The following is a 17,926-nucleotide window of genomic DNA, read 5'->3' as shown; positions in this document are numbered from 1 at the left end:
GGGGGGAAGGTGCGAGGGGCTCCGGGCGGCCAGGCGGGCGCGCACCATCCCGCGGGCGGCGCAGAGCGTGCGACCGCGCGCGAGCCGAGCCGGACCGGGCGGCGGCGGTGGCGGCCGGCGGGACCGGGATGGAAGGTTAAGTCCTGAGCAGCAGCAGCAGCTGCAGCCGCCGGGGCCAGGCTGCGCGCCCCGGTCCCCCGCCTCGGCCGCGGCGCGCCGGCAGCCCGGTGATTCGCTCTCTCTCTTTGGCGTTTGAAGGGAGCGCGGTGACTGTCCTTGAGCGCGGAGGGGCGAGCTCGCCGCCGGAGCGCCCCGGCCAGAAGAGGCGCAGGAGCGGCGGCGCCCGAGCACCCGAGGGGGTCCGAGTCCCGGCCGCCGGCCAGCACCGAGCCACAAAGGGAGCGCCCCCGCCGCCTGGCACGCCACCTCCCTCCCCAATGTCCTCGGCCATCGAGAGGAAGAGCCTGGACTCGTCTGAGTAAGTGTAGCGCCCCTGCCACCGGGGAGCGCGGTACCCGCGACCTCGCGCCCCTGGGAGGCGGGGAGCGGGGCGGCTGGCGCCAAGGCTCCAGGTGCGCGCCCGCGGCGTGCCCTTGGCTCCCTCTGCCTCGCTCGGGGCTCTCCTTGCTCGCGGCGAACCTGGGGGGACTGGGAAGGGGGCTGGGCGGCGGGCGGGAGGGAGAGGGGGTCAGCCTGGCGCCCGTGCGCCCGTGCGGGTTGCTCCCCTCTCCCCGGGAGGCTCCCCAAAGCCACCGCGGGCCAGAAAGTTTGCACCGGAGCGGGTACCGGGGGAGCGCGGAGGCGCGCAGGTGCAGTCCCGAGAGCGCCGAGGGCTTGGTTCTGCGCCCTTCGCCCCTCTCGCTCCTGCTCGGAACCCTTTCTCTTTGTCCATTTGGTCCTGGAAAGGGGGACATTCCCAGGGGGGGCTTTCCCAGCGCCCGACAGCCCACTTCCCGGCCTCCTTCCCGGTCCGCAGGTGGAGCAGCGGCCAGCAGAGCCGGGACCGGCGGGGGAGGGGGTATGAGCGTCCACCTCCGAGCTCGCTCTGGCCGCCGGAGGGGAGGGGAGTCCTCCGATGGGGGCCTGTGAACCTGGAAAGTTAGTGCACAGTTGGTGTCTAGGTGAATGTTTCTGGGGATCGGAGCCTCACAGCTTTCATCACAGCCTCCGAGGGGTTGGGGTCAGAGCTCTCAGGAGCTTTTGCCGCATCTGCTTTCTGAGCCGCTTACTGGTTGGAAGTGTTTCCCTGCGCCCAGCCCCTGCGCCTCCAGCCCAGCCCCTAGTGTTAACGTGGGGGGAAAGGGTTGTTTAAAACACCGTTTTCCCGTCCGCGCAAATGCCCTTTTAAGATTCATTAGCTGTCTGGTTTTGAGAATTTTTATTCCTTTGAAGTCCCCCATCTAATCCTTTGAAGGGATTTGTTACACAGACCAAAGGAGCTGGTTAATGACTTGTCCATTTGTGCTTTTAAGAGGCATTTGTTTTGTTTTGTTTTCTTTCCTTTTCCTGCTTTAAAAGAATTGTGCTTTCCTGATTGAAGTCTCCCCTTCCCCCCCATTTCAGCCTTCTATGGTGTTTATATACCTGGGTTTTACCCTCGGTTACCAGCATAAAAGCTCAGCATGTTCTCATAAAACACAGGAAGTGCCATGATCCAATGAGAATATAAACATCACTATTCAATCTTGAAGGTTCAGGCACCAGTTCTATACCGAGTTAGGTTTGTTCTAACAAAAAAACAACAACACCCAGCTTCCTTATATTCTCAGGAGAAAAATAACATTCCTTTTCATACATATGCGGACACTAGGTTTAAAGGGTGGTTTGCTCACTTTTTTTTTTTCTCCCCTACAAACCTAGAATTCCAACTTAGCTCTGAGTTCTTAGAGGCTGGGCAAGACCATAAGAGTGAATTGGATAGATCAGCCGAATGTAGCCACTAATCCTTTTATTAGAAGATAAATCTGGCGGTTTCCGGTTTCAGTTCCCTGAAGGAAGTTTGCCCTTTTTAAAGTTTGTGCTTTTTCACTGAGATTAGGAAATTGAAACATTCTAACCTCATAACACAGCAGGCACCTACTGAAGGATGCTTACTCCATCCTGTGCCCACCCTTGGCCCAAGGAGGATAGGCGCTAATGGAAGATGGACCAGCTTGCTGAGGAATTACTGCAGCACATCCCCTCGCTCTCAGAAACTGTCAGGAAATTATCCCAGAAATCCTGGATGAGGTGCACTCAGGTGTAATATTCAGATAGGTTCTAGGGGGATTATGAAATATTAATTGGAAGGTGAATCCCACACAGTTATTGGCTTGGAGCATCCACCAAAGATAATACGGTATTGTCATTAATTATAGGAAGATAGATAGAGCCAATATCTTATCCTGTCCTTTCCTATCTCGGGCCATCACAATAGCTGTTTTGCTTAATATCTCTACTGTAGACCACTGTCCTACCAGCTTCACTGTGTACTTACTCAAAGCCAAGTTGGGTCAGTGTGACCAGCATCGCCAAATCACAGATAGAAACTTGCCTAGGCATATGCAAATGAAGTGTTTAGACAGAAAGACAGCCAGAATCCATGAACGCGGGTTTTCTCTACTATGCAGTCGGTGGCCCCAGCACCTCCCCGTGAGTAACAAGAGAAATTCATTTTAATTCCAACAGTTTTTGCACCGGCTAAGTGCAAATTCTCCTCTCTCACAGTTGGCTGGCAGCATCAGCATCAAGGCATCCAGCGATGTTGAGGTTCCCTTAGTGCAGTGGTCGGCAAACTCATTAGTCAACGGAGCCAAATGTCAACAGTACAACGATTGAAATTTCTTTTGAGAGCCAAATTTCTAAAATTAAACTATATAGGTAGGTACATTGTTATTAACTTCATTAGGGTACTCCTAAGGCTTAGGAAGAGCCACACTCAAGGGGTCAAAGAGCCGAGTGTGGCTCTCGAGCTGGCAGCATCAGCATCAAGGCATCCAGCGATGTTGAGGTTCCCCTAGTGCAGTGGTCGGCAAACTCATTAGTCAACAGAGCCAAATGTCAACAGTACAACGATTGAAATTTCTTTTGAGAGCCAAATTTTTTAAACTTAAACTATATAGGTAGGTACATTGTTATTAACTTCATTAGGGTACTCCTAAGGCTTAGGAAGAGCCACACTCAAGGGGCCAAAGAGCCGCGTGTGGCTCGCGAGCCGCAGTTTGTCGCAGTTTGTCGACCACGACCTTAGTGTTTCTGAAAGCCCCGAGTAAGACCAGGGACTGTGGAAAGAGAAGTGATGCAATTCTGAGTTGATGCACAGGAAAAGGCTGGGGACATTATTTTTTTTCAGAAGGAAGAATGGAAAGCCTTATTTATGTCTAACCCGTGGAAACAAAGAAAAGCAAGTCAGGCTTCGGCGAACTCTTAAAACTATTTTAAAGTCTGGAGTTTTTAGAAGAAAACTGGCTCGGGTTTCACACTTCCTTGTCCTAAAAGGAAATAATCTCATGAAGGATCTTGACACTCCATCTACAAAGTGTGGGCTTGGTTTCAGTTTTCCCACAGAGTCACAGGGAGGGGTGCACGTACAGACAGAGCCACCTGAAGCTGTCACAGTGTGTCACCAACACAGATGACCTGGGCCTCATAGTCCCTAAGTGTAATGGGTGCCGAGCTCGGTGGGCACAGGCCAGTGAAGCCACAAGGTCACCCGGTAGGATAGTGCCAGTTAGGAGATACAGAGTTATACCCTCAAGGTACCCGGGGGTAATTTCCCCTTGGGAATTTCCCAGTTGGAAGCAGGTCTATTAAAAAAAAAAAGTACAGAATAGATACTTTAAAAGTAGATTCGTGTTTGAGTAAGGTTCAAAGAGCACTTGTTAATTATTACAAATCAACAGGTATTGGGTCTTTCCTGTGTCCCATTTGGTGCTAGAATCATTTCTTCTACTCTTTTTTTTCCTTTGGCAAATAACGTCATCTATTTTAAAATGTAAAAACAGAAGTATTCAGATTCGAGTTAAGCAAAGTCAGAAGCTGTATGACTTTTTAATGAAAGAACACGTACCGCGAGCTCACTGTTAACTGCCTGGATGGAGATTTTAGAGTCTAATTGCCTTCCACTCCCTTGAAAATAATTGTTGCCTTCTCCCCATTTTCTTTTCTAAATCAACTTTATCCAAACCAGTTTTGCTGTCGTAAAGAATTTCACATGCAGGAAGGTCTATTTGATGTCTTTATAAGTTTAACAATGGCCTTCACACCTGGGATTGTTCTCCAAGGATTCGTTAGGTAAGAAGGACGGAATAAGGAATTTCTGTAACAAAATAAAATAAAATAATGAGACTTCCTATTATGTCCTGAGGGAATTTGTATCTTGAAAAGAAAAACTAAAATGATCACTTTTGGTCACTTTCTTCTTCACCTCTGCTTTTGTGCAGGGAAGGACTTGAGGTAGGGTGGCAGGTAGATTCCATAGGAAATTTGCAGGTTTTTAGCCTAAATAGTCAGCTGTCCTGGCAGTAAGCAACTGTTCAGTCCAAATGCCTCCTTTGGGGTTCAGCAGTGCACTTGGGTCCTGGTATGAGAGGAGGGAAAAGAAGGAGAAATGTGGAGAGAGGAAAGGAGAATAGGAGGGGAGAGTAGGAAAGAGAAGGTGGATTGGAGGTGTGAGGATGGTGCTGGGCTGGGAAGGGGGTAGTACCACCTACAGTTGTCTTGGGTGCCTCTTGGTGCCCTGCATTTACTTCTTCTTCTTAAAAAAAATTGATTTGAGAGAGGAAGGAAGAGGGAGAGAGAGAGAGAGAGAGAGAGAGAGAGAGAGAGAGAGAGAGAGAAACATCAATGATGACAGAGGATCACTGATCGGCTGCCTCCTGCAAACCCCACACTGGGGATTGAGCCCACAACCCGGGCATGTGCCCTGACCAGGAATCGAACTGTGACCTCCTGGTTCATAGGTTGACACTCAACCACTGAGCCAGCTGGGCTGCATTTACTTCTTAAAGGGTCTCCTGTCCTAACCCAGGGCTGGCAGGGCCCCTCTGCAGTCCAGCCTGTGGGTAGGTTGTCCTGTCCTTTCTCTATGTCACCGACAGACCATTGCGTGAGGCTCCCTGTTTGTTGGCCCAGAGTGATTCCTGACCTTGGGTGCTTGTCTCACCACCATGAGTTCGTCCCTAATGCTCGGCCTTCTTCCTAGGGAGCCCGTGGATGAGGTGCTGCAGATCCCCCCGTCCCTGCTGACATGTGGAGGCTGCCAGCAGAACATCGGGGACCGCTACTTTCTGAAGGCCATCGACCAGTACTGGCACGAGGACTGCCTCAGCTGTGACCTCTGCGGGTGCCGGCTGGGCGAGGTGGGGCGGCGCCTCTACTACAAGCTGGGCCGCAAGCTCTGCCGGAGGGACTATCTCAGGTACCCTCCTCGCCACCCTCGGGGCCCTCAGCAGGGAGGCCGGTGTCCACAGACATCGGAGTCTGGGTCCGTCTGCGGGGCGCCTGCCAGAATGAGCTCAGGCTGCAGAGGCTGTCTCCGCGGCCCCATGCAGAGAAGCAGTTGGCATTTCTTCCTGTTTGGGAAGCAGGTTTCCATCCATTCCTATGGGAGTAAAAAGACAAATAGTTTAAAGGCAAGAGAACGATAAACGTAAAATTCAAAATACTTCATAAGTGTGAGGGTGGGCTCTTAGGAGCTCATGTAATGCTTCAAAGCATACCTATCGGTTATAACTATTCCTTTGTATGACTCCAATGTGATGGGAGGAGAAACTGAAAAATAGAAAGCATGTTCCCACTATGGCGCTCCAAGAATTTGACTGTCACCGTAGGAAGGCCCTGAAGTCAGTTGTAGGTTTGAGCCCTGGCACCACTGCTTTCTAGCTCTGGGACCTGGGTCAGTTACTTAACTTTCCTAAGCCTCGATTTCCTTATCTGTAAAATGGGGATAATAGCAATACCTACTTCCAAGGAGGAGGTGAGGGTTAGATGGGGTAATACAGGTAAGGTGCCTGACTTGGTGCACAAATACCAAATAGATGTTAGCTGCTCTTGTAACTGACCCTCCTGACATTGCCATTAAGACTTCTCCTGCTGCCCTAGCTGGTTTGGCTCAGTGGATAGAGCGTTGGGCTGCGGACTGAAGGGTCCCTGGTTCGATTCCAGTTAAGGGCACATGCCCGGGTTGTGGGCTCGATCCCCAATAGGGGGCGTGCAGGAGGCAGCCAATCAATGATTCTCTCTTATCATTGATGTTTCTCTCTCTCTCTCTCCCTCTCCCTTCCTCTCTGAAATCAATAAAATACACATATAAAATATATATATTGTTATAAAAAAAGACATCTGTCTAAAGAACAAAGAGATGGGAGCATGGAGGGGCAAATAGGACCTCTACTGAGACAACCACTGAGGACCTCTCTAATGCTCCAGGTCATATATACTATTGGCCATTTGCGCCTTCCAGCACTCAATGAGTGCCTTTGCCCGGAATGTTCTAGAATTTCCAGTTTCACATTAGCTGCTGTGGAGGTAACTCTGTGCCCTCTATTGTCAATTCTGCTCAACTGTGTAGCTGTCAGTTTTTTGCCATCTTCCTGTGGCAGAGGGTCCGTGGAGCATGCAGCCCTAATACACGAGGACCACCCAACCCTGCAAAGCTTGTTTAGACTCCAGTGCCCTTGGCTGCCAGGCCAGCTCTTCCTCCCCAGCCCATGCTGCTGAGCATTTTACATTAAAAAAAAATTGCAGACAATTCCACAGTGAAGAAAGCTTATCTGCTTACCAAGAGGCTGATAGGATAAGCTTTCCTCCCCCTAAATTCCCTGATAAAGTCCTTGCAAATTTGGTGATTCAAAGAAAATAAGTAGGGTTTTCAGTGATCATGATTATCTTTTTGGTCAATTTCTTATAAGTTACAAAAGGAAATAGAATCGGGATAAATAGAGACCTGATTTTGCTCGCGACCGGTTTGCCAAGTCGATGCAGAAGGCAGACGAGCAAATGATTCCCATTGGGCCCCCTGACTACATCCCTGTCAAATCATTTGAATCTTATTAAATGAAGTGCCGGGAGAGTAAGGTCAGAAGAGCCAGGGCTTCTCCTATCTCTACGGTTTTCTATAACATTCAAGAATAAACCCGGTGCTGCCTGGCCTTGTTAATCTTTTCCATTTTTAAAAAAGGAGAGAAAGAAATAGTCTGGGAGAACCCAATGTTAATTAACTTGTGTCTTGGTGACATGAAATAATTCTTCTCCCTGCTACATTCCTAGGCAACATGTTAATTAACTGTGTTAGTGCAGGCGGTTCCAGCCATCTTTTAATATTTATATTATTGTTATTAAAATGGGCAGGAGAAGGCTTAAGACGTGACACCTCTTGACAGGGGAGAAAAATATTTTTATTTTTGCTTCGGGATGGCCCTTTAGCCACGAACTTGTTTGTAAGGTATCTGTCAGTGACTTAACAAGGGCATGCTGGAGACTCAAGGGGTCCTATGATGGGGTTCAGGTCTCCACACTGGGATAACTTCTCCTGAAGATCTCCAATGGCCTACTTGCCAGTTACAGTCTTTTCCAGACATTTAGCCTCAAATATTCATGAGACACCACGCGGGGCCTAAAGCCTGCACGGTTGTGTTGTGTTGTGTTGTGTTGTGTTGTGTTGTGTTGTGTTGTGTTGTGTTGTGTTGTTGGGAACGTAACAGTAGCTGTTACTGTGAGTGCTGGCCCACATCCCTTCTGGTCTCTTTTTACCAATTTTTGTGTGCAGGGCGCCCACCAACCCAGTGGTTTCCCTGTCAACAGCCAGCACCTGCATCTGTTACAGCCAGAAGCCTGCCCACTCCCCCCAGATGCCCAGATCACCTGAACCAATGACCTGCGCGGGGGGAGCACCAAGACCCTGCCCCTTGCCTGGTGCCTGGAGCCAGGGTGACCTGGAGACATAACTTACACCTCAGAGTCCTCTTGCCGACTGGCCAGAGCTCCCCCTCCCCGCCCCCCACCACCAGGGACTCAGCCCAAGATGCAGTTGTGTGCACCTCACTTGCCTTCTGTCCAGTGTCCTTGCCCCCTAGCCCAGTGGTTGGCAAACTGCAGCTCGCGAGCCACATGCAGCTCTTTGGCCCTTTGAGTGTGGCTCTTCCACAAAATACCACGTGCGGGAGCGCACGTACAGTGCGATTGAAACTTCGTGGCCCATGCGCAGAAGTCGGTATTTTGTGGAAGAGCCACATTCAAGGGGCCAAAGAGCCCCATGCGGCTCGCGAGCCGCAGTTGGCCGACCACTGCCCTATCCGGTTTCCCAAGAACACATCCTCAGGGGCTCTGCGTCTGGGATCTCCGGCCTGAGGCCCCAGTTCTCAGTGCCAGCGCTGAATGCTCACGTTAGACATCAAGTCCTAGTGTATTTTTACTCTGAGCAAGAACCTCCCAATACCTGAGCTGGAAGGGGCTGCAGAGGCCTTGGCTTCCAGTCCCCTTGCTGCCCAACTCAAGACGCAGAAGCCGGGAGAGAGGAGTCCTATGCTCCGGGGCACCTGGCTTGTTAGAGGCGATGCTAACTAGACCTGAACTTGTCTCCCAAATGTTACTCCTTCGGCCTTCCCTTCATTAGCTGCCTGATGTGTCTTGTAATTTACCCCCGACTTCCCTTTAATAAACGCTGTCCTTCCTTAAGGGTCACACACCCCAGGCGGTTGGCTTCATTTCACGCATACTGTTTTGTGAGTCGTTGAGCCTTGCTCAGGCCCAAACTCAACTTACTGAACAGTCAGGAAACCAGAATTGCCTTTCCACTCTGTGACCTCCAAGGTGGCAAGTTTCCTACCGCTCCGCCATCTGCTACGCTGGGATAGAATGTTCTCCCACAGTAATGAGTTCGCTTGCTCCCAGGTGGTGCCTTGAAAACGCCCAAGCTCTTCCAATGGGAAGCGGGATTCAGAGGGAACCGAGCTGGCCCTGGCTCTAGCAGGGAGCTCTCTGCCCTCAGACCAGGTCTGCTTCATCCCGTTAAATTTCGCCCAAATGTTTCCTAATTTTTCAATTGCCCTTATCTGCCCTACAACCTCTCAGACAGTACCGATTGATCCCCTGCTATTCTGAAGTTAATAAGAACTTCCAGTAAGAACAAGCACTTACCTAAAATTGTCCTAAAGGTTTTATGTGAAAAGGACCTGCTAAAAGGCCACGCTATCAGGCATGTGTGAAAATGACTTCCTGTTGCTGGACTGGTGCAGTTGGGAAGACCCGAGATGTGTTAAGACACAACCAGTGTTGGCTTAGCCCTTGGCCGTTGGTGCTGTGACATACTCCCTTAGATCCTCTAGCAGCGGAGTGAGGTAGATGCTCTGCTCACTGCCCTTTCACAGCTCACGGGAACCAGAGGTCTCCCCAGAGCCACAGGCGCTCAGGGGGACTCCTGGACTGACTACCCCTGGCTCTTCTGATTCCAGTACTTGGGATACTCATCCACTCTTGCAGGCTGCTTCCCTAACTTCCAGAATCACCTGTAAGTGCTCGTTAACACACAGAACGCTGGGCCTCACCCCCGCCAACGAGGGTCTCAAGCAGGGGAACCTGAGCATGTGCATTGCTGACACATTCCCAGGGGGTGCAAATGCTGGTGGTCCCAGGACCGCACTAGGAGAACCACGGCATTTGGCTCCACTGTGCGCATCTCCCACATTGTCACAGGATAGTGCTTAAAATATTCAGAGACTGGTCTAGTGAAATATTCATTGACTGGTCTATGGAGACGTAGGAGAGTCTTTATTTCAATGTCAGAAGTTTCTCCAAAGATTCATGGCAACGGGGCAGCGAGGACCTTGAATTAAGATCTTCCGTTCAACGTAGAGAGATGCTCTTTGTCCTCTAGGTCTCCGAGGCTGATTAACTGTACCACGTGCTTTCTGTCCAACCCCCTCTGTCTCCCAGAAGCCGGGGGCCCCGTGGACAGTCACGTGGAGGTGGCCTCGGTAGCTTATGGAATTAGTAGCTGTTGACATGATAGAACTTGAGAGCCTCTGAAAGATGCCCAATTCGTTACATTCTTGGTCAATTCTCTGTCAGCGGGTCCCCCAGGGGTTTACTGCAGCTTCTCCTCTAAGATGCAGGTCCCCCTGGGAGGGGACACGGGATACATGCCTAACCTCTGAACTTAGATCCCTTCCGGTGAGTCTTTTCCACAGAGGAGGGCCCGGGGCAGCCTAGAGGTGTGTGTGTGTGTGTGTGTGTGTGTGTGTGTGTGTGTGTGTGTTTTGGGGGGAGGGGGTGCTGCAGGCAGGGAGAGAGCTCAGAAGAGGGGCCAGTTATGCCAAACACAAACGCCACAGATTACGGTTTCATCCCAGAAACCGCAGGAAAGGCTGTACGCGTCGGTCATCTGTGTGAGCCCAACTCCTTGCTTCCTGACATCTTGGAAATTCAGCCTCCTCCTCAAGCCCTTTCTGCCAGTGTCTCTGCCAGTCTTCTCAGCTTGTCTCTCTTTCTCTGCCCCCTCCTCCCCCAGGCTTTTTGGCCAAGATGGTCTCTGCGCCTCCTGCGACAAGCGGATCCGTGCCTATGAGATGACGATGCGGGTGAAAGACAAAGTGTATCACCTGGAGTGTTTCAAATGTGCCGCCTGCCAGAAGCATTTCTGCGTGGGCGACAGATACCTGCTCATCAACTCCGACATCGTGTGCGAGCAGGACATCTACGAGTGGACTAAGATCAATGGCATGATCTAGGCATCTCTGGGAGGCGCTCCACCGAAGTCACTGTCTCCAGGGCGTCTTCACTCTTAGGCGCTTTGGGGATTCGAGGGCGGGTGAGGCATTTCTTAGCGGGTGGTAGACCCTATCTGGGCACACGACACAGCATCTAAGTGACATAATGCAAAAAATGACACCTAAATGTGACAAAATGACCGGCCTTTGGGGAGGACGTATGGACCGTAGCCACAGCCTACCCATAATAACTGACATGATTAGCGAAGGCAGGGAGCGTTTGGGGAGGGGACAGCCTTTGGGCCGTCATGACGGAACTTTACATCTACAGATAGGGAGTTGTGGAAAGACGCGCTACGACTTTGACCCTTGGCGACTAGAGATGTGCCATTGATTCCTTTACTTCCTGGCTTCCATGACAACCCTGTTCCAATCACTGTCCTCCACACACGAGAAGGATAGGAGAGCAGCCACCCTTTTTCCCTCGGCCACCTTCCCAAGGCCTTAAGCTCTGGACCTAAGGGAAGCAGCAGAGACACACATTTCAGTTGAAAATGGGAACTGCGACTCTTAACCACACACTTATTTAAAGCGACACTGATGAATCCCTGTTTTCAGATACCTTAGTTTTGAGGTGAGGAGTTCCACAGATCGTTTCTATACAAATGTAAATCTAAAAAAAAAGGTTGTTCAACTATTTTGTTATTTTAGATTCTATCAAAGTATTTGTTGTGTGTAGTTAAAAAAACAAAACAACAAAACACCAAACCTCTGCAGACAATAAAAACGACGAGACTAAAATGTAGTGTTGTTTATTTGATAATGACTTAACAAATTGGGGGTGGCGGGGAAATGGCTTTTTATATTGTAAAGGAGAAGTAAATAAGCAATTTACTTTTAGGTCAAATAAAAAGTTCCGTTTATTGCCCGGGTTTGTACGAGGCAGGCACATTTCTATATTACTGGCAATTATATAACAGGTCATCATGTAGCTCGGAGGGATGGGGAATAATTAAATTGTTATTGTAAGACACACATTTCACTTCAGCATTGTACGAAGTAAACGGAAGATCATTGCCTTTGGGAAACCTATAACCTAGAAAGGACACAAATACATAAAACAGATTCCCTTTGGGAGAGAAGGTAATTACCTAGTTTGAAATGTGGCAAAGATGCTGAGCTTGACACTTCGATTTTCCCAGACGGGTGTCTCAGGGTATTTTATGACAAGTGGTTAAGAGAACCTCGCTTTGAGGATTTAAAGCAGGCACCTTCCTTGGTGCGGATTTTTTTCCCCCATTCACGCTATTCTGGTCTCCGAGAACTGACTCTGAGCGCCACCTGCTGGTCGTCACCTCTCAAGACTGTCCCAATGAAAGACTAACCTAGGTGGACATTCTTTTCATTTGTTCAATACAAATTGGCAAGCAGTCTTAATATGTTTAGTTATTAAGACATCAGAAACAGGCATCTATTTCTACAGTTAATTAACTATGATATTTCTTTAGAACTTCCACCACTAAGGTTTATTTGATTTCTTCTAGAGGAGAAATAATTAAGAGGTGGCTCTCTTGGTCTGTAAAAGTGGTTGGGAAATCTGGCTGCTTAAGGTGGCCTATTTAAAACTAATCTAATTACATTGCATTTCAACTCAGGTGGCAGTAGGGTGCTGCCAGTGAGGGGATGTTTGTTCTGAATCACCAAAGGGGCCCTGACCAGTGTGGCTCAGTTGGTTGAGCATCACCCTGTGCACCTGAGAGAGGTCACTGGTTCAATCCCCAGTCGGGCACATGGTGGGGTTTGGGGCTCAATCCCCAGTAGGGGGTGTGCAGGAGGCAGCAATCAATGTTTCTTCCTCTCCCTTCCTCTCTCTCTAAAATGAATAAAAACATACTTTAAAAAATAAATCAACAAAGGGGATGCGGTTCTCGAATTATAATCAGAATTCAATCCACTATTTTTAATTATACCAACATTAATTGTAACGACAATAGCAATAGATTTTAGCTATGCAACTATTTTATAAGCAGTATTAGGTGAAAATAAAAATGTTTCTCCCCTTGGAAGGGTAAACTTCATTCGTAATCCCTGAGGCAGTACAACACACAGAAGATTAAATAACTCAGCCAATACCTTTGCCATCCTCAATAAAGCAATGATGAACATTTTCCTTTTGTCCATGGCACAATCTTGCAGAATTGAGAGTCCTTGTGGTAAGTCATCCCAGGAGCCCAAATGCCTAACCCACAACTGACTTGAGAGGAAGGACATATAAAGAGACTTCTGGAGAGAGAGAGAGAGAGAGAGAGAGAGAGAGAGAGAGAGAGAGAGAGAGAGAGAGACTTCCAGGGAACCAGCTCCCAGAGTCCACCCTGGTGATTTTTGCCCGAGTGTGTCACCCAGGTGCCCTAGACCGGAGTCAGAAGAACCGGGTGCCTGCCCCCTTCCCTGGTCCATGCCTTAAGTCAGCAGTTCGCCGAAACGTTTGCTCCCTCTCGCCTCAGTAATCTTATGCCCAGAACCAGCTTCCTGTCATTGCTGTCTCTAATATTACTACTGCTTCTCGGGGAATCTTGAAATTCCACAGTTAAGATAGAGCAGTGGCTGGGAACTTCACCGTCTGAAGACTTGGAGTTGAATTGCAGTGGCAGGACTGTTGTACTTAACGAACATTTATATAACCCCTACCATGTGCCGGGCACTCTCCTAGGTGCTTTACAAATATTGGCTCCTTTAATCCGCGTAACAGCCCTGTGGGGCCGCTTCTATTCATTACCATCCATAGTTTACTGTTGGGGAAGCTGAAGCACACACACGTAAGGGAACAATTAAATTGGCCCAGGGGTGGCTATCTGGAGTAAAGTGGAAATGACATTTGAAATGACCTTGGACCAGGAAGAAGGTGACACTGGCAAAGGCAAAAACTCAGAGACCTTGACCTTCAGAGCAAGGTGTCAGGTGAGCCCAGGGTTTTCACGCTGACGTTTGTCACAAATCTAAGTCAAAACCCAGGAATCCCTGAGGGGCAGGAGAAGGAAGCAAGGGAGGTAAAAGATGGACCTGGAACATCTGTTTATGCCAGAAAGTAAGGAAGTGTTCAAAAGAATAATATAGGCATGGCAAAGAAGCCAGCTTGTAGGGGCTATCAATGGCCAGATCTGGAACAACTTGACTACCGAAATATTTAAGGACAACGATGAGCTAGACACCACTGGGGTTTGGGGGAGAGATCATTTGTGAGTTAATACCAAAAATAAACAAATGGAGCGAAGGGAGGGCTCTCGCTTACAGCAGAATCTTGGGCTCCAACTGATAAATGTGAAGCGTGTGTGGAGTAGGAAAATCATTTCGCAACCCTCACAGTAAGATGACAGAATCAAACAGGAATCATCAATAGCTGCTACAATTCTACAAAGAAAGAGCCAGCTACTCGGATGTTCTTAAAGCGCCTTCCCATATGTTGCTTATTAGTTGCCAGGGGAGGGGGCAGTAATTACACAGTGGAGACCTGGATTGCACCTTGAGCAGGTGGTCAGTGAGGGGCAGATGGACACGGCGTGCCCCCAGATGTGACACCCTGCCAAGGACACAGCGTCACTCTCTTTAGTATTCCGGCTGCGAATGCATCACCCGGATCTACCTATGAGACACATTACCAGGCAAACTCAAAATCATGAACTTCGTACTTAAAAAGGCCGGGAGCGGACTCTATTGTTCAAAAAGGTCAACATTGTAAAAGGCAAAGATGGCTGTGTTCCCGATCAAAGAAAGCTGAGGAGACCTGACCGCTAAAGCCAACACCCGGCTCTATGCTGGATCCAGGGCTGGAGCGGGGGACATTTCTCTGAAGAACATCCTTGGGTCCATTGATAAAATTGGAATGTGAATGGGTAGATTTGTCCAAAGCATAGCTGGTAAATCCAGCGAAGCCCATACCTGCACTGTGGTTCTCTGGGGCGATATCCCTATTATTAGGAAACACACTCTGAAATATTTAGGAGTAAAAGGTCATGATGTATATAACTTATTCTCAAATGAGTGAGAAAAAATTCATGTGGGTGTTGTGAGAGAGAGAGAGAGAGAGAGAGAGAGAGAGAGAGAGAGAGAATATCAATGTTAAAGCAAATGTGGTAAAAATGTTCACAGGAGATTCTAGGTAAAGGACACACAGGTGTGCTAGTTTCATTGCAGTTTTCCTGTAAGTTTAAAACTACTTTCAAATAAAAAGTTTGTTAAAAATTCAGGAATTTGGACTATTTTTTTCTTTTTTAAAAAAAATATGTTTTTTGTTGATTTTAGAGAGAGAGGAAGGAAGAGAAAGACATCAATGTGCGAGTGAAACATGGATCGGCTGCCTCCTGCACACCCCCTACTGGGGATGGAGCCCACAACCTGGATATGTGCTCCGACCAGAAATTGAACCCATGACCTCTCAGTACATGGGACGATGCTCAACCAATTGAGCCACATTGGCCAGGGTTGAGCTTTTTCTTGTTTTGGGTTTTCATTGCAATGAGGAGAAGAACAAGGAGGCAAAGAGAGAAAATATATAGTTTGGAATTCAGTAATATACTACTATTCATTTCTCATCATTTCAATGTACTTTGACCTTAGAAGTGAAGGTCATGTGTCTCAAGCAAGTAATTCCCCCTCAGATACACACGCATATAGGGTGTTTAGGAAGATTCACTGGTTGCTAATTTCTGAAGCAGGTTATTTTGCAACCTTATAAAATGAGCTTACTGCCAATTCTGCATTTCCTTTGTAATTAGAATCAAGATGTAATCATCTGGCTCTGAAATGTGCATATCAGAGGGCCAGGAATCGAAGCTATAATATTTTATGTCTTATACCTAGATCTAAGAGTTGAGTTAAAAGATATTTCAAAACGCCAAAGTCATTTCCGTTCCCCACCAGTGGCTGTGTATAAATTCTCCCAGAAAATCATCATTTCTCTGAGTTAATAGAATCTTTGAAGCTAAATCAAGTCAATTTCCATTGTCACATTGTGAAGCTTTTGAACTGAGCTCACTGAATGATCGATCCTATTTGATGGCCACCTTGAGGATGGCTTTGTGGTGAGCCTGAGAAAGCCCCCAGCAGCAGCCCTGTGGACCCCAGCCTCCCACCCTGCCCCATTCCCTCTCATTACTTAATGAGCAGCTCAAGGCAAATGCCCCCTTACATATGCAGTAGGTACCACAGATATGAAGGCAATGGAATATCATAGAAAGAACACTAAAATGGAAATGGGAATTTGATTTGGCCACTAGTTAGGGGTGTCTTTAAGCAGACCCCAGTTTCCTCATTTGCACAGAATTCAAATCCTAATATAACCAACTAGAGGCCCAGTGCACAAAAATTTGTGCACTCGGGGGGAGAGGGGGTCCCTCAGCCTGGCCTGTGCCTTCTCGCAGTCTGGGACCGCTCAGGAGATAACGACCTGCTGGCTTAGGCCTGCTCTCAGGTGGCAGAGGGCAGGCCCAATCCCTAGGTGCAGCCCCGGGTCAGGCGTGAAATAAGCCAGTCAATGAAGTAAAAATACCACATGATCTCACTCATTCATGGATAATAAAGACCATTACAAACTTTTGAACAATAATAGATACAGAGGCAGAGCTGCCTCAAACTGAATGTCAAACTGCAGCGGGAAGGCCGGGGAGGGTTGGGGAGCAGGAGGGAGGGGGGTAAGAGATCAACCGAAGGACTTGTATGCATGCATATAAGCATAACCAATGGACATAAGACACTGGGGGGTAAGGGAGGCCAGGGGATTTTCAAGGGCGGGGGGGGGGGGGGAAGGACACATATGTAATACCCTTTGTAATACTTTTAGCAATAAAAAAAAGAAATAAAAAACATTAAGTTTCAAAAAAATACAAATCACATAATTAAAGTAATACTTTGAACACAAAAAAAATGTTAAATTTGCCAAACTCACCTTAAAGGTGTGTGATTTTTATAGGAAATGTGGCATCAAGATACTTGGGAAGTTGGCCAATGCTGCTATTAGTACACATTTTCAAATGAGATCATAGACTCAGAGAATTGAGACCTCGAGGGAAAGACCAACACTTCCCTTTCCTAGATGCAGAGAAGGGGATCCCGAGAAAGAAGCCACAATAGCAAACCTGCAGTCATGACCAGTAGCCCACAGTCCCTGCCCAGGGTTCCCCAGAATGCTATGCTGTGCTATAACAAGACATATTCTTTTTTTGTTTTTTAAATATTTTATTGATTTTTTACAGAGAGGAAGGGAGAGGGATAGAGAGTTAGGAACATCGATCAGCTGCCTCCTGCACACTCCCTACTGGGTATGTGCCCGCAACCAAGGTACATGCCCTTGACTGGAATGGAACCTGGGACCCTTGAGTCCGCAGGCCGACGCTCTATCCACTGAGCCAAACCGGTTAGGGCAAGACGTATTCTTTATAAAGGGCTTCAGAAAAGCTAAACTCTACCAACCAGAGATAGTGCGAGCACCCTACTTGGACAAGTAAAGTCTGAGCTTCTCATCTGTTCCCCTCATGGAAATGACAGCCAGCGCGAGCAAAATGCCTTGTGATTGGAAAGATAAGAGGACCCAGCTCACCAGACCTCCTGCTGTTACCGACGGACTCCTCCCAGCTATGACGCCTGGGAAACAGGTAACGTGTGCAGCCAACAAAAACACATTTAAAAGGAGCAGAAGCAAGCGATGCTCCACGTTGCAAAGCCACCCGATATTCAGATGCGCTCTCCTGAGCTGTGTCTAATGCCAGCATCCTTTTTTTAAAAGAGAAAGAAATATCCTTTTCAGTCAAGGTTTTTATTTCACTTTCCCCGTTCCTCACTGCCTGGACGAGGGGAAACACACACACACACACACACACACACACACACACACACACAGAATTAGCAGCTCCATGACTCTTTAATTTAATGCCCTTGATCAGGGCGACAGCAGCGAGACATGAGAGATTTCCGGGAGAACGGTGGCTAGGCCACACTTTCCATGAGCACTGGCTGCAGCAGCTGACTCTGCCATCGTTCTCTCAAGGTAATGCCTTGCTCCCCATTGTCATTGCATCTCGGCATCGAATTATTGGGGATTCCACACGCATCGACAGCACTCCGAAGGGCCCTGCCAATTTGTGCAGCTCGCTTGGAGGAGAGCTTCAGGAAGCATTACTCATTTATACGGCGCCCGGGCTCCCGCTGTCGATTCAGCGCGCAGGACTGCCTGCAGGTGCGGCCCTCAG

At 48.5% G+C, this 17,926-nt stretch overlaps 1 protein-coding gene across 1 annotated transcript; it reads left to right on the top strand.

The window, feature by feature from the left end:
* The first annotated feature begins 114 nt into the window (after window positions 1–114).
* LMO2 (LIM domain only 2) lies at window positions 115–11,486 on the top strand. The gene is made up of 4 exons (XM_006098065.3): window positions 115–135; window positions 259–478; window positions 5,183–5,398; window positions 10,487–11,486. The coding sequence occupies exons 1-4, from the start codon at window positions 129–131 to the stop codon at window positions 10,704–10,706; spliced, it is 663 nt and encodes a 220-aa protein (XP_006098127.1). The 5' UTR covers window positions 115–128; the 3' UTR covers window positions 10,707–11,486.
* The last annotated feature ends 6,440 nt before the right edge of the window (window positions 11,487–17,926 follow it).

The sequence above is a fragment of the Myotis lucifugus genome, unplaced genomic scaffold, assembly GCF_000147115.1.
Source record: "Myotis lucifugus unplaced genomic scaffold, Myoluc2.0 scaffold_218, whole genome shotgun sequence".
Lineage (NCBI taxonomy): Eukaryota > Metazoa > Chordata > Mammalia > Chiroptera > Vespertilionidae > Myotis > Myotis lucifugus.
The sequence above is the reverse complement of the archived record's forward strand: the minus strand, read 5'-3'. Positions and strand labels throughout refer to the sequence as shown.

Excerpts from the sequence above, each read along its gene's own strand:
- LMO2 (XM_006098065.3), top strand. Across the intron at positions 479-5,182 it reads AAGAGCCTGGACTCGTCTGA|GGAGCCCGTGGATGAGGTGC; the intron begins GTAAGTGTAGCG and ends CCTTCTTCCTAG. Across the intron at positions 5,399-10,486 it reads TGCCGGAGGGACTATCTCAG|GCTTTTTGGCCAAGATGGTC; the intron begins GTACCCTCCTCG and ends CTCCTCCCCCAG.